At 48.9% G+C, this 15060-nt stretch overlaps 3 protein-coding genes across 4 annotated transcripts; 1 reads left to right on the top strand and 2 right to left on the bottom strand.

Annotated features, from left to right (window-relative positions):
• Positions 1-442: 442 nt before the first annotated feature.
• On the top strand, positions 443-9345 carry LOC120956501 (uncharacterized). Its single transcript, XM_040377998.2, has 2 exons — positions 443-547; positions 621-9345. The coding sequence occupies exon 2, from the start codon at positions 621-623 to the stop codon at positions 6381-6383; it is 5763 nt and encodes a 1920-aa protein (XP_040233932.2). The 5' UTR covers positions 443-547; the 3' UTR covers positions 6384-9345.
• On the bottom strand, positions 9178-10328 carry LOC120958358 (40S ribosomal protein S19a). Of its 2 annotated transcripts, none has more exons than XM_040381094.2 (3): positions 10233-10328; positions 9870-9940; positions 9178-9786 (listed from the first exon to the last, which is right to left on the bottom strand). In XM_040381094.2, the coding sequence occupies exons 2-3, from the start codon at positions 9938-9940 to the stop codon at positions 9381-9383; spliced, it is 477 nt and encodes a 158-aa protein (XP_040237028.1). In that variant the 5' UTR covers positions 10233-10328; the 3' UTR covers positions 9178-9380. The 2 variants fall into 2 exon arrangements, with proteins under 2 accessions (XP_040237028.1, XP_040237029.1); XM_040381095.2 differs by having other exon boundaries at positions 10192-10243.
• Positions 10329-11888: 1560 nt separating this feature from the next.
• LOC120958760 (CWF19-like protein 2) lies at positions 11889-14405 on the bottom strand. Its single transcript, XM_040381759.2, has 3 exons — positions 14004-14405; positions 12183-13870; positions 11889-12103 (listed from the first exon to the last, which is right to left on the bottom strand). Exons 2-3 carry the CDS (start codon positions 13848-13850, stop codon positions 11969-11971), a joined length of 1803 nt encoding a protein of 600 aa, XP_040237693.2. The 5' UTR covers positions 13851-13870; positions 14004-14405; the 3' UTR covers positions 11889-11968.
• Between the last annotated feature and the right edge of the window lie 655 nt (positions 14406-15060).

The following is a 15060-nucleotide window of genomic DNA, read 5'->3' as shown; positions in this document are numbered from 1 at the left end:
TTATAGTCGCGAAAGCATATCAGGAAGGAGTCATAAGTTTATCAACACAATTTTTAAAATGTTTCAAAATAATTATTGGTATCCATTTTAATTAGAGAATCCTAAATGACTCATTTTTAGAAACGCTCTAATTTATTTTATCAGAAATTAAAAAATGGTGCCCCAAATGTCGAAAAAGTTGTGCGAAATCCTATATTAAGCGAAATATTCGAAACGGGGAATACCCAACGCAATTATAACGAATGGCTTGGCCGCATTGACCCGCTGCGAATTAAACTGGTTTAAAAGTTTGTAAAAATCCCCTTCACGCGTAAAATAAGCGCACCAAAGAAACTTTGGCATGGTGTGCGTAAGCCAGAAGAGCGCTATCGTGGTAAGAGAGCTCACGAGCAGTGTCTTTTTCTTACCCCCACCACTACAAAGAATGGGGTGGGAAACCCCACTTGATCGTCACTTAAGTGGGGGCACGACCGGCAGCGACGTTTGTTCTCAGCGCACGCAAAACCAAAACAGTTCCTTCACAGTCGTGCGCAAGCGATAACAAGGCGTAAGTTTGCTGCGCATAGTGTAAATTTTGTGCGTATTTAACCTGCTACAAGTTTCGCTTTGTCACTTTGCAGATGGAGAGCGCTGATTTGGTGGAGTGTGTGTTCGAAGCGGTAAGCACCGGTGATGCCGACCTTTTGGCAGGATGCATCGGCCAGCTGACCATCGGTACCGTGCTGGAGTTTGAGCGTCTGTACGGGGAAAGCCCGCTGCATCTGTGCGTGAAGCTTGGTGGCATGAGTCATCTGCCAGTGGTGCGTGGCCTGCTCGCGAGTGGCCTGTTTGATAGTGCCGCCGTCGACGGGGACGGACGAACGATGCTCGAGTGTGCCCAGGCAGGTGAAGATCGCGAGCTGCTCGAGGCGCTGATAAAGATAACGACCGAAGGGTTGGATGATGCAACCGCTTGCTACCGTGTGCTGAGACACGATTCGTTGGAGATATTCAAAGCGTACCTGGCGGTGAGACAGTTGACGGAGGAGGAAGAATTTCAACACATCTCGTGTGCGTTAGTTCAACTAAATGCGAAAAACGTTAAACTCTCGGAAGATCTGCACATCTACACGCTGTGGAAGCTGTCCGACTATGGCTTCCGACACCTGGCCGGCAATTGGCCGGGCACGAAAGACCCCAACGAATGGAAGCAGCACATCGAACTCGTGCGGGAGTGTTGGGAAGATATTGCAAAGCATCACGACACTGGGCTGTACGCGGACGTTGACGATCCGTTTCTGCACCGGCTGCAAACCCTGCACAACCATCTCTATCTACTCAAGCACAAACAATTCCTCGCTTATCTTCCGCTTCAGGAGGCAATCTTTTGTGTGGCCATTTTCCTATCCATCTATCGAAATCCGGGCCAATTTCGGGAGTATCGGCTGATGGTGAACAAATGTCTCGTGATCGAGTTTGCGCGCATGGTGAGCCGACAGCTGACGCTGGTGAAGATGTATCTCGAGCGAACGGAGCAGGATTTGCTGGAGATTGTGCAGAGTGTTGAGGGGAAAGATGCCACAGCGAAGAGTGCGCTGATTGAGGAATTGTTGGGAAAAATTGGAGAATCGCATCTGCCCAACAAAGAGCACGTGGTGAGGCAGCTGCGTGAGCGGGCAGACACGATCGGTTCCTCCAATAAGGACGCTCTGATTAAAGATTTAATGGACAAGCTAAAACGCATCGATAAACCTTGGACCGAGGCAAAACTGAACCAACTAAAAGCGCTCGAAAAAAACACCAAAGAGCATCTGATTGAGCAAATACGCAGACGGCTACGCCACGTGTCCCACCCACAGAACGTGGCGAACCGTTTGATGGGCGACTGGAAGAAGGGCAAAGCTACCGGCCCCATCGTAGCCGACCTCATCGCGGGCGAATCGTTCGATCTCAGCCACCTCATGCGCCCCGATCGCACCATCCGCCGCAAGCTGATCAAGTGTTACGTCGCCACCAAGCAGCACTACTCGCTGCACAAGATCGTGTACTACTGCGAGCAGATGGCCGGCACGGCACGGCGCCGTGTCACCGCCCCGACCACCTTCGCCGACATCGCGTGCATGAAGCGCACCGTCCAGGTGCTCGGGGAAGCGATCAAAAACACGACCAACTCGGCCAACCTGCCCGGCAAGGCACAGGGCGCGGTCGACTCCATGCTAACGGCCCTCTTCCCCGACATGAACAAGCAGCTGCGGGAGGTGTTTTCGCACAGCATTTCGCTGAAGAAGCTTCTGGTGGGTGATGGCAACGATCGGCGGCTGTGTGAAACGTTCCGCTCGCATCTGGGCATGGTGCGGACCGCTTTCCAGCTGCTGTATGCCGTTGCGGTCGCCGACATAAGACACTCGTTTTATGGCGCTATGAGACGATGCAGCAGCATGGAGCAGATCCGTTCGCTTGCCGTGTATGTGGGCGATATGGAAGAGCTGGAGCGGCGGCAGAGCGCTTGCTACAGGCAGGTGCGGGCGTACTTTGAAGAAGCGAACGACACGTTTGCGGAGCTGGCGAGGGAAGCGATCGGCCAGACGCCCCAATTTCGGCTGCTGCAGGACCAGCTCGCTGTGAAGCGGAGCATCGTGAACGTGCTGGGCAAACACATTGAAGAAAACGATGGTTTTGGGTACGCGGAGCTAAGGAGAGCGTGCTTTGTCGGGGACAGTTTGGATGCGATCCGGCGCATGCTCGACTGGAAGCTGACGATGACGTGGGCGAACAAATTCTACCGCGAGGTGCGCTCCTCCTGGCACAGCAATCACGTGGAGTCGGTCACGATCGAGTGGATGGAGAAGCGACTGCTCCAGTACAATCCATCCGTCATTGCGGGCATCCTGAAGAATGGTTCCATCTCGATGGACTGTGCGGAAGAGTTCGATTACGTCGAGCACACGCGAAAGCTACTGGAGCAGCTCGGTATGGAGGCGGGCACGATCGGCGAGGAAGCGTTACAGCAGCTGAACAAGCGCCTCAAACCGTACTACAACAACATGTTCTTCGTGGACAACAAGTGGAAGGTGCTGGAATCGTTCTGCAAGGAGCGGAAGCTCGTTTGGAGTAAAGAACTCACGCGAACGTTGGTGAGGAAAGATCAGGAAGAGCTGCAGCAGCTGTACGACGAACGTCGTGAAGAGTTGCGGCAACTGCTCAAGGCGAACGAGCTGCACACGCTGGACGGGTTGACCAGGCGGCTGTTTGAGCTACCGACCGCCATGCTGGTTGCGATCGAGTACATGCAGCTGGAGCTGTGCGAGATGCTGTACGCGGTCGGGTACTTTGGGGACAGCTTCCACTACGTCAAGCATCGCGTGCCGATGATACAGGGCAAGAATTATCGCAATTTCCTGGCGCACGACGCACTTTCGTACAATCTGCTCACGGACAGCTCGATGGAGAAGATCGTGGTGAATGCGTTCGTGTTTGCCAACCGGAAGGTGCGCCTGTTTGGCGGAGGGGCTGGTGCGGGGAAGGCGGCTAATTTTTCCTTTCCAACGGAGGATAAAATCAACGAGTGGGTTGCGGTGCAGAAACGTCTCTTGGAAGCATTTCGCGCTGGCGATATTGAGCGGATGCACGCGATCCGGATCGCCGGTGGAGAGATTCGAAAGGCTCGGTTTTGTTGCTCCCGTAACCCTGCCTTTCTGGCGGCGGATTACTTCGAGCTTTCGGAGCTGCTGAATCCTTGCCGTGTTGCGCAACGGATGGTACAGTATGTGGGTCAATTTTTCGCAATGATCCAAGATCGCTGCAACGATGCTGACCATCAGCTAGCGATGGCACTGAAGTTGCGCGACTTTCAGTCGGCTTATGATCGTACGATCGCTACCGGCGATCGTGTGATTCGGGAAGAGCTGTTCGGCTGGCCCGAGCTGATGGAGCGCGTGCGCCAAACTGATCTCTTCGTACATCTCGTTGCCGTCGTTAATAGGGGCCCCATTTTGCAGAAGCTGATCGAGCACGGCAATGAACGTGGCGTGCGCGAGCTGCTGCCCTACTTTGAGCACTTTAACGCGACGGAATCCCGCGGTCCGCTCGGCGATGCGATGCTGTACTGTGGGCGTGCGATCACGGATTTGCTACTACCGCGCACCACCGTACCGCATCCGGCCGTCATTCTGCTCGCCATCATGCTGCACTGGAACGACATCTTTGCGGGCATGATGGGCAGGGCTGAGATAGATCCCTCGACGTACACGTTTCTGCTGAAAACGGCCGCACAGGCGAGTAACTACACTGCTGGGGTTTATTTGCTTGAAACGCCCTCGTTTTCACACTTCATTCCCGCTGCCTTTGAACAGGGCTGTCTGGCCGCGGTTCGACAGGGAGAGGTGGCTCTGTTGAAGCATTTACTTGCACGCTGTCCAACGAAGGCCAGTACCAGTCTGGCTAAGATCCTGCACGAAGCAGCACGCCGGAAGCGGTGGAACTGTGTTAAAGTGCTGCTCGAAGAGAACGCACCCATCGATACACTCTTCCCGGATGGGGTGCGCGAAGAGCGCTGCGCCTTTTTATTGCTGGTAAAGCACGGCCAGTACAACCTGTTGCGCAACATCGGCACGATCCAGCGCGACATGTTCGGTACGGTTGCACTAGATCCCTTTACGGTGGCGATACGCAACGGGACGGCAACGGACAAAATGATTCGAGCACTGCAACGACTTGGGTTCGATTGGCTCGACAACTCATCCACCCTGCACGAAGCGATAAGAAGCAAAAATATGCCAATCTTGGAAACGATCCTTAAAAAAGTTGACGTGGCCTGTACCCTACAACAGCCCGCCATCCATCACGATCACTTCCGGCTGGCGCTCGCGGTGCTTTATCGCTGGAAAATGATCGCTTTTGTGGAGGAATCGAAAACGTACGAAACGTCACTGTTTCGGGCGGTACAAAACAGGGACAAAGCGATGGTAGAGACATTGCTGGCGTGGGGCCGGAAGGCACGCACGCTGCCAGAGGAGTTTGCCGGTGTGCTAGGGGGCATTGTGTTTGAACGGGACTCTGTGTATATCCGGTCGGGGAAGAGATGTGAAGAGCAACCGCTTTGGAATGCGGGGGACAGCTGCGAGGAGATGATCGTTTGCATGGAATCGTGCGCTGTGCTGGAGGGTATGACATGGCAAGAGGTGACGGTGAAGACGCCAGCTGTAACGGTTACGTTCCACGTGCTAATGGGAGAGGATGAAGTTTTGAAGGTTGAAGACACCTCCTTCGCACTAACCAACCCAGATTCGTTGCTAGACTGTTTAAAGGACTTCCAAACCTTTGCAAACAGCAAACTCAATGAATATGGCATCATTTACGCTTCGTTTTCCACCCCCAAAGCCACCAAGCACTTCTGGCAGATTGAGCAAACGAATTGTGCGTACGATATCCTTCCCGCTAGCATCGATCACCCCATCGATCTAACGGAAACGGTTAATTATAGGGACAAGGGGGGTGAAACACCGCTCCATCACTGCTTTCCGCGCGATACGCTCGAGCTCGTGACGCTGCTGGTGGAAAATGGTGCCAATCCGCTGCTCGCGGATAAGAGCGGCATGGCGGCCATCCACGTGTCGCTGCTCAACTCGCAAGACTACGCGGTCGGACGGTACCTCTACGATCAGTGTGTTGCGCGCGAGCTGCGCAACGAGCAGGGCCAGTCCGTGCTACAGCTGGACGATGGGAACGGTGCGAACCGGCTGATTCATACGGCCGTGATGGTCGGACGGCGTGATATTATCGCACGATTGCTACGGCACGGTGCCGACGTGTCGGTGGTGAACAGTTACGGCGTAACGCCGGCCCAGCTTGCCGCCGGAACGTGCCTGTACCGGGCGGACCGGGTCGTCGGCATGCTGCTCGAGCACGATGCCACCGCGATCGATGCGATCGATGGGAAGGGTTTGACGCTGGTACAGTACGCGGCAAGGACGAGCTCGGTCCAGCTGTTGCGCGTGGTGTTACGGTACAAACCGAACTTACGGCACACCGCAAACGACGGTCTGACGGTCCTCGGAACGGCAATAATCCTGCGGAACGTTGAGATTGCGAAGTGTTTGCTCAAGTATGCGATCGAAAATGACATCAGAGGGTTGACACGGATCGGGGAGGAAGATTTGGTAGTGCTTTCGTTGATCTGTGACGATCGGGAGCTTTCGCAGGGGCTGCTCGAGTACGAGCTGCAGCACACGCTGGCGGAGGTGGACGAGCGTGATCTGCCCCGGTTGCGGTCGGTGCTGGACTGTACACTGCCCGGGATGGAGGGTGTGTCGGTAGCGCAGGTGATACAGATGCAGGGGTATGGTGAGTCGCAGTGCTTCCTGGAGGAGCTGCTGGTGATCGTTACCTCGTTTGCTGATCAGTAGGTTGGGTATACGAATTTAAAAGGTGTAACACAACTTTTTTTCTCAAATCTGGGGAGGTTTATACGAATAGATCTAATCTTTCACTCAAGTATGAGAGATCTGAGCCCTTTAAGGCTCAAACACGCATTGTGTAGGACATTTAGATAGCATTTATCAATTTTTAGGATTTGTTATGAAAAAGAATCTGAGAAGAAAGCCGTTGCAGAATTAAAAACATATTTGAATTGCCTTTAGAAAAAGACTGTAATAAGCAATTGATGCAGGGATATATTAAATACAGGCGGTCCCCGAGATACACGGTTAATGGGGACCGAAAACGGCCGCAAAATACCGCGTATCTCGAATTTCCGCGTAAGTCGAATCTCGTGATTTCCAGCTAAAATATCACTAATTTTCGTGTAATTTTGCAAGTAAGGGGTGGTTTTAGTCACTTTATGAATTATTTGATATTATTCTGACTGAATATAACTGTTTTAAACCTTTTTAAATAGTTTTTAACATCCGATCAAAACGGAAATTATTTGGCAATTTGCAATTAATGTGTCAAATCAGTACAATTTGCTCAAAGAATTGTCAAATTTAGAAAACCGCGTATCTCCGAATCCGCGTATAAGAGGTACCGTGTATCTCGGGGACCGCCTGTAAATGTTTTAATCAATTTTTGTTTATCAATTTGGATATTTGAATTTTAGAGAGCGAATTTTCGCAAATAAAATAGACATTAAATAAGCTCAATCAATTTGCAATAAAAATACGAAACAAAAAAAAATGCAAAAATAAACAAACAAAAAATGAAAATAATGTTGCAAAATATAACAAAATTATTTAACAGTGATAGTACACATTTCCAAATAAGTTGCATTTAATTTCAGCGGAGCCAATGAAATGGAAAACGAAAAACCTACCACAACGGATAAAGCTGGGACCTCTACTGTTGGATTTTGGCTAAAACTGACGAATCCTTGTTAGTCATATTCGAGGGGAAAATGTTCAGAATGATGTTTGATATGTATGTTTCGAAGGACTATGGAGGAGCTGATAGAACGACAAGCTATACCGCTCTTATATATGTGCTCTTTGGAGCCCATCCACGACTCCGATACCGACTCCGGTCAAATCCGAACCACTAGTTCCGCCCGGAGTCGGAGTCATCCAAAGAAGTGGTGAGAGCTCGGAATCGGACCTACCCGATTCTGATTCCGTGCTCGGAATCAAATCCAGAGCGAATTCCGATTCGGGAGTTGACTCAGGAGTTTATTAGCCCCGGTTATGGAATAAGGAATGACTCCAGAAATGAAATTCCGACCTCCGGAATGAGAATCAGTTATTGAATTGAAATTATAAGCTTCAGAAGCGAAATCGGTCCCGGAATCTCCATGAGAATCGTTTACAAATAAATCTTAATTCATTGTTTTTGATTTTGATTCTCCAAACGCCTATTCTTATGGAGATGCCGAAACCGACTCCGTTTCGAAGCCAATTCTGATTTCCATGCCAATTCCGATTCAGGATTCGATTCCGATTCTGATTTCCAAGTCAATTCCGATTGAGGATTCGATTCCGATTCCGAATCCGAAACCAATTCCGCAGCAAATGCCGATTCCGGATCTACTATCCAGAATCAATTCCAGTAAACTTCGGAAGTAGTCCAAATTGATTCCGACAAAAGCTTCATTTTTCCCATCACTAGTCCGAAGTCGTTCGAAGTCAAAGTCGTCCGGAGTCGACCAGAGTCGGTCGGAGTTAACAGGAGCCATCCGGTGTAATGTGCTTGTGACCAGGCATTTCATTTTGTCGTGTGTGTCGTGTCTTTCACGTTGTACGTGCACTTCATACACAGGCCTTTGTTTCCGGACCGATTCCGGACATCTCCCGAGGACTTCGTAATACTCCGAACAACTCCAAACGACTCCGGATAATGCTGGACGGACCTATCTTCCGAAATTATCGGAGTAGGACCGGAGTCGACTCCAGTTTTTTGCCAACTTTACTCATCACCATACCCTAGGAGCGAACTACAGGCATGGAATCGGAAGACCTAAAAGCAAATATAGGTGGCAAAATAGCATGGAGGCGCCCGCCTTAAGACCGGAATAATGTATTGGTATACTAAGTTCCGTGTAAATGAGCGGTTTCCGACATTTTTGGAGCTGTCCAAGACCGGTTGTAACGCCGAATAAGCAAAAAACGAAGAAGAAATGAAACCGAGAGCCCACGAAAAGGGCAATTAAATAAAACATTTTCAGAAAGAATAATCTGCCTGTTTAAGGTAAATGGAGAGGAAAAATAAATATATTCATAAATTCCGCAAATTTTCATAAGTAAAAGCATGCCAATTCAATGAGTCAAGATCACAGAAGAGTCGGTTCCTGTGGCAACGAAAGATCGAAGCCTTTACATGTTAACCGTTTGAGGCTAAACGACCATTTCACACCACTAGTGTAGCCACTGGACTTGTTATGAAAAATCTTCCTTCTGTCCGTCCCTAAGGACGGTGGCAGTATGGCAATTAAAAGTTAGTAAAATTAAAAGAGCTTGTTGCAAAGCACAACATGGTACAATCCAAGCAACCAGGTTAAACATCACAGCGTGTTTAGTGTGTAAATTTCCACCTGATGGCAATACGGTGCTGCTGCTGACACTTCACATGCACGAATAAAACGGACTTTTTCAAACCAAAAACAACAACAACAACCCTCGACACCGGCCGGTACCGAAACCAATGGACGAATTAGCGTAATTTCTCACTGTAAAACACGCACACACACACACACACAACACAGGAAGAGTCCAATTTGTTTTCCACTCTCAACGACAGCGCGATGTTGGTTCGCTGTCGTCCACAGTAGTAGCAAGTAACTTATATTCTGACCACACCACCATCGTTTCAATCTTTCATCCACAGAGTTGTGTTGTTTTCTTTTCTCTCCCGCGCACGGAATACAAGAAAAAAATGGATTTTACCCACGGGCGTTCAAAAAAACAGCACACACACGCTTATTCCTGCAGCTTCAGCACCTGGGCGGCTTCCTTCTTGGCCGCTTCGCGCTTCTTGCTGGAAATCTGGGCTGCGATGCGGTCCAGATCGCGCTGGCCCTGGCTGGAGAGCTTGCGGCCACCGTCCGCGTGCCGCTCGATCATCTTGATGGCTTCGAGGGCCTGGACGGCCTTGCGGGTGGCGCTACCGTCGGCCCGGCAGAAGTGGGACGGTCGCACACCGTGGCGCTGGCGGCCACCGTAGATGCGGCAGATCGACCCGATGCCGGCCGGGCTGTGGTGGTACAGGCGGCGCAGGATCGAGGCACAGCGGACGTAGAACCAGTCCGGGTCGGTCGGGGCCAGCTCCTTGAACTTGGCAGTCTTGATCAGATCCACATACTCCGGCACCTTCAGCTTTCCAGACCTGCGTGATGGGTGAGGGGCGGGATAGAGAAGTGGAGCCGTAAGCATTTGCTGATTGTGTGACCCCGGAGAGACAATACTTACTTCTTGAGGAAAAGGGCAACACCCTCAACCACTTTGTCTTGATCAACGTCCTTTACGGTGATTCCAGGCATCTAAAAAATAAGAGAAACACACACGCGCACACGTTAGACAAGGGGAGCCAGCACACAACACACACAACACACCAGCGGCGCGACCAGGCAGCCACATGCAACCCGTCTCACACACTGGTGGTCAACATTTTTCGGCTTTTTACACCGCAATCCCGTGCCAAATGTCGCTAACTGCACCACCAACACAACCGCAGCCCGTCAAGTTGCGTTTGCATCGCGAGAGATGGCGATTTTCGGCCCCATTTCCTTACATTTGCCACACTTTTTCCAGCAAATTTGCCACAAAACGTACCTTCACTTGCAAGCGCAACCGGAAAAAGAGATCGAAAGAAGCTAATATGGCGACAGCTCTGACAGCCGCTGTCAGTGGTGAAACGCGGACAGCTATTTGACGTTTCATCAACATCCGGGGGTCGCACAGTGTGACTTTCCCCAAGGACATCGCGATTAACCCTGTCACTGGCAACCAAAACAACATCATGTTTCAGGCAACCGGGCTACCTGGGTAGCCAGCGACTTTGGAGGCATATAACTTTTGAATGCGTGAGTCAATATCGATGCAATACCGTGATGAAAATTGCATAAACTATTGCAGTTTCTATAATGGTGCATAGATTGGTTCATCTCACAGCCGTTTTTAAATTATAGCCTTTCAAAGTTGAAAGGATTTCTTTGAAATAATACAACACTTTATATGTTTTAATGTGTAACACCTTTTTACAAAAAAATCCCAGCAAAATGGCTCTAATAGTTTTGAGAACTGTATATTACACGTCTTGCATATTGTTTTTCAAAATTTATGTACTATTACGAATTTAAAAAATAAAGGAGTTTCCATTTGAATAAAAACCGTTATATTTTGACCCTTGCTGGTAGAAAGACACCAACATCAAATAAATTTCAAACACGATGTTTAAATTCAGTCTCTTTACAATGTATAATCAATATAATTTACCAATAGAGACAATTTGATGAAGTTTTTGCATTTGTCGCAAATGTGCATTTTATAAGATTATTACGACAGGTGAGTTGTAACGGTTTTCTTTCAAATCGAAACTCCTTTATCTTTTTTATGGGACATAGAAAAATCTGTAAACAATATGAGACGTGTTATGAACAGTTTTTGTAGAAATTTTGTAGATAAGTGAAAACAAGTTTTCATCATTTTTTATTTATTTTTTCAAAAAATTTGTTGTGCCAAAAAAGAAGATTATTTTATTAAATTATCATCAGAAAATTGCATCGATTTTGGATTACTTATCCAAAATAGTGATGTGCTGTATGGAGCTCACCCACGACTCCGATCCGACTCCGACTATTGTTAGTCCGATTCCGACTCCGGCAAAATGGAACCACTAGATTCGCCCGGAGTTGGAGTCGTTCGGTGTCCGGAATCACTCGGAGTCGTTCGGAGTCATCCGGAGTCGCCCGGAGTCGGAATCGTCTGGAGTCATCTGGAGTCGTTCGGAGTCATCCGGAGTCGTTCGGAATCGAGGTTGGTCGAAGTCAACGGGAGCAGTGTGGTGTAATGTGCTTGTGATCAGACATTTCCTTTCTTTGTGTTTTTTTCTCTTTCACTTTGCGCGTGCACTTCCTATACAAGTCGACCTCGGCCGACGGCGGAACTACCTCCGCGGAGTCGTTTCCGAATTTATCGGAGTCGGATCGGAGTCGACTCCGGATTTTTGCCAAGTTTACCCATCACTAATCCAAAAGTTATAAGCCTCCAAAGTTGCTGGCTACCCTGGTAGTTGCCTGGAATAGGGGTATTGCAAAAAATATTTCTTAACGACAGGTTTATTTTTCTAAAAAAATCTACGAAAAATTTAAAAGATGAACTGAAAGATGACTATAGTTTACATAAACTTTCCAAATTTCAAGTTAATCGGATTCTTACATCAGAGAAATAAGCAATCAAAATCGATTTGGCTACCCGGGTAGCCAACTATTCCAATAGGGTTAAAACGAACAGTAAAATTGCTTGAATTCACTTTATTTCGTAAAAAAATGAAGAATAACCTTAAACAATTATTTTGTTTGCAGAATGGAGTCATATTCGCTCCACCACCGCTTAAACTCTTCCACTTTTTGGGCCGGATTCATCTCCTTCCTCGGTTTGCGCCAATCTCGCGTATCGAGCCCAAGAATGCCGGCAATAGTTTCCTGTTCAAAACACCCAAAAAGCGAACGATTAATTTAAACGCAGCTGCTAAAAAGCGTTCAACATTGCCCGTTCACTTACCGTTGCAAAGGTAACCGGAAACAGTTCCTGATCCTCGATCACGTGCGCGAACCCGCTCTCCATGTTAAAGTTCACCCAAAAGTAGGGCAAACCCTTCGGCACCGTGCGCCGCACATTGAACCCCTCCACGGTGTGTAGCTTTTTGTTCATGGCCCACTCTGTCTCCGACTCGAGGATCGCTTTCTTGAAGTAGAACGGTGCCATCTCGTAATCCTTCGCCGGCACGCACTGGATGTACGTGTGCGGGTTGCGGTGCAGGTAGCGAACCGTTTCGAAAAATACCACCTCCATGCCGTGCTTGCGGAACATCTGCACCAGCGCCTTGCACACGTCTACAATGTCCCGATGAACGTCCTCGTCGACCTGCGTCAGGCAGGGATAGTGACCGACCGGTACAATGAAGCAGTGCTTGGGTTGTAGCGCTCGCCAAGTCGGTATCGCGAGGTAAACGTTTTTGCCCATCGAAATGACCTGCTCCTGACCGAACACGGACGAGTTGAGGCAACGCTCACAGTCGGCCTGTGCCTTGGCCATACGGTTCATGTCCTTGACCGACCGCTCTTCGATGCCATCCATACCGGCAGCGGACGAGGACGCCTTCTGGTGGTCGAAGATGTTTTCCAATCGCTTGCCGTCGCCCATCTTCGCGGACACTTTGAAGAACTGTGCGTCCATGTTGTCGTTCTCGACTCGCTCGGACCGGAACTTGTCGGCCAGATCCGGCCCGGGTGGTAGATTTTGCTGGTAGCGTTTCTGCTTCCTACCGTCGAAGCGCTGGGACCGTTCACTGCCCTGTTTGCCGGTAACGTACGTGATTGGCTCGTCCGTGCTTATTCTTCGTTTCTGAGCAGGCGGATCATGGCGGAGGGACGGATGCTGCTTTTTGTTCGCTTGCACTTCATTACGGTAAGCTTTCGCCTTTTCTAGCTTCAGCTTTAAACTTTCCGCCTGCGCGGTGTTGCCGAGCAGTTCCGCTTTGATGATTTTAGCTCCTAGCTCATTCAACTGCTCGTCCGTCAGGAGCTGTTCATCGAGAGCATCCGGTTTGTTCACGCTTTCCTGTTCTTTTTCTACCCTTTTATCATCTTCCCTTGGTGCGATTATATTTGCAGTGGTTTCTCGAGCGGATTTTTTCCATCCAGCATTACTAGGCCGATGCTGTTGCTGCGGCTGCTGTGACTCGTTCGCACGACGTCGGTAGTAATCATCCCGCTCGTCGTAGTCATCCTCATCATTGGCCGGTTTGCGGAAGCTGGGCAACCCGCTGCCCCCGTTCTTCCAGTACGGATTCAGCTCACGGACGCTTGTCTTCGGATCGTACTGCTGCTGCTGCTGGTCCGCGGGCGTACTGTTTTTCTTGTCCTCCTTTTTCGGCTCCCGGCTGTACGTCGGTATCGGCATGCTGTTCATCCAATCTTCACGCTCGAGCTTCGCTTCGGGTGACTGTCGGGAGGGGCCATCCGTAGTTGCTGGCAGTGCCTCAACCCACTGATCGCTTTCGCTTCCCGCGCTGGACGACGAGGACGAGCGATGCCGCCGGTGGCGTTTGTGTTTCTTTTCTTTTTTATGCTTTTTCTCCTTTTTGGATTTTTTGGACTTTTTCTCCTTTTTCTTGTGCTTGCGCTGTTTGCGCTCTTCCTCGCTGTCGGAGGTGGAAAAAGATCCCATGTTATTTATACCAACAGAACCTAAAATGAAAATAGCAATGTTAGCCTGAACTGTTTATCAATATTCTTTCGTTGCATAGAACATATTCAGAAGTTTCCTGAAGCGATTTGGAGGATGTTTAAAATTGAACTCTAGCCACAAAGTATTATTTACCTGTCTAAAATTCAAATATGGCAAACATTTATTTGAGATTGCTCACAAATATTCTGAAATAAATATTTCGCAAAGCAAAGCGGCACCAAAATTGTCCCCACGGTGGAATTGTTTGTTTTGATCGGCGACGGAGACCGTTTTTTACGTGCGTCAAACATTAATCTGCTACCCAAGCAACAAAATTACTTTCCCCAAGTACAGGTAGTCCCCGAGATACACGGTACCTCTTCCCAGCCAGACAAATCGGGCTAAAATTACCCCTATCTTAACGCCGTTAATTTAAGAGTACAGTGGAGCGCCGTTTATCCGTGTACCTTTTATCCGGCTTTCCGTTTATCCGTGCTGTTGAGAAATGACAGTTCAATACAAAGGTGACATTGCGTTATGAGGAGGATATTTAAAAAAGCAGTTATAAGAGCACATTATCATAACAAAAAACACTATACAGGCGGTCCCCGAGATACACGGTATATGGGGACCGAAAACGGCCGCAAAATACCGCGTATCTCGGATTTCCGCGTAAGTCGAATCTCGTGATTTTCAGCTAAAATATCACAAATTTTCGTGTAATTTTGCAAGTAGGGGGTGGTTTTAGTCACTTTATAAATTATTTGATATGATTCTGACTGAATATTACAGTTCAAAACCTTTTGAAATAGATTTTAACATTCGATCGAACGGGAAATTATTTGGCAAGCATTGGGGCCCCAACGGCCATCCTTCCGGGGACCTTTGTCGCTAGTACTCTGTCCATACGGCATACTATAGAATGGCGATCTACGGGGCCCCGAAATCGACGGGCCCCACCCAAGTGCCACAAATCCACTAAACGACCACTAAACGGCTTCTAAACGACTCAAGTTCTCTACCTAAACGGAATATAGAAAGACTTCTTTTAGCAGACGGCAAACGACTCATGCATTCTAAAAATAGCAAAAAAGCTGGTGGCGCTATCTGTTGGTGGGATACCCCAACCAGTTGAGCTTCATCGCTTGAAGGAGAGCTTTCTCATTTCCTCTGTACTGTTGTATGGTTTCGTATTGAAGTTATGCATCGC

This window comes from Anopheles coluzzii, chromosome 3 (assembly GCF_943734685.1).
Source record: "Anopheles coluzzii chromosome 3, AcolN3, whole genome shotgun sequence".
NCBI lineage: Eukaryota > Metazoa > Arthropoda > Insecta > Diptera > Culicidae > Anopheles > Anopheles coluzzii.
The sequence above is the reverse complement of the archived record's forward strand: the minus strand, read 5'-3'. Positions and strand labels throughout refer to the sequence as shown.

Bases quoted from the DNA above. Each gene is read 5' to 3' on its own strand.
- LOC120958358 (XM_040381094.2), bottom strand. From the start codon at position 9,940: ATGCCTGGAATCACCGTAAAGGACGTTGATCAAGACAAAGTGGTTGAG. The intron at 9,787-9,869 runs GTAAGTATTGTC...CCCATCACGCAG, and splicing joins GTTGCCCTTTTCCTCAAGAA to GTCTGGAAAGCTGAAGGTGC.
- LOC120958760 (XM_040381759.2), bottom strand. From the start codon at position 13,850: ATGGGATCTTTTTCCACCTCCGACAGCGAGGAAGAGCGCAAACAGCGC. The intron at 12,104-12,182 runs GTAAGTGAACGG...TGTTTTGAACAG, and splicing joins TTCCGGTTACCTTTGCAACG to GAAACTATTGCCGGCATTCT.
- LOC120956501 (XM_040377998.2), top strand. From the start codon at position 621: ATGGAGAGCGCTGATTTGGTGGAGTGTGTGTTCGAAGCGGTAAGCACC.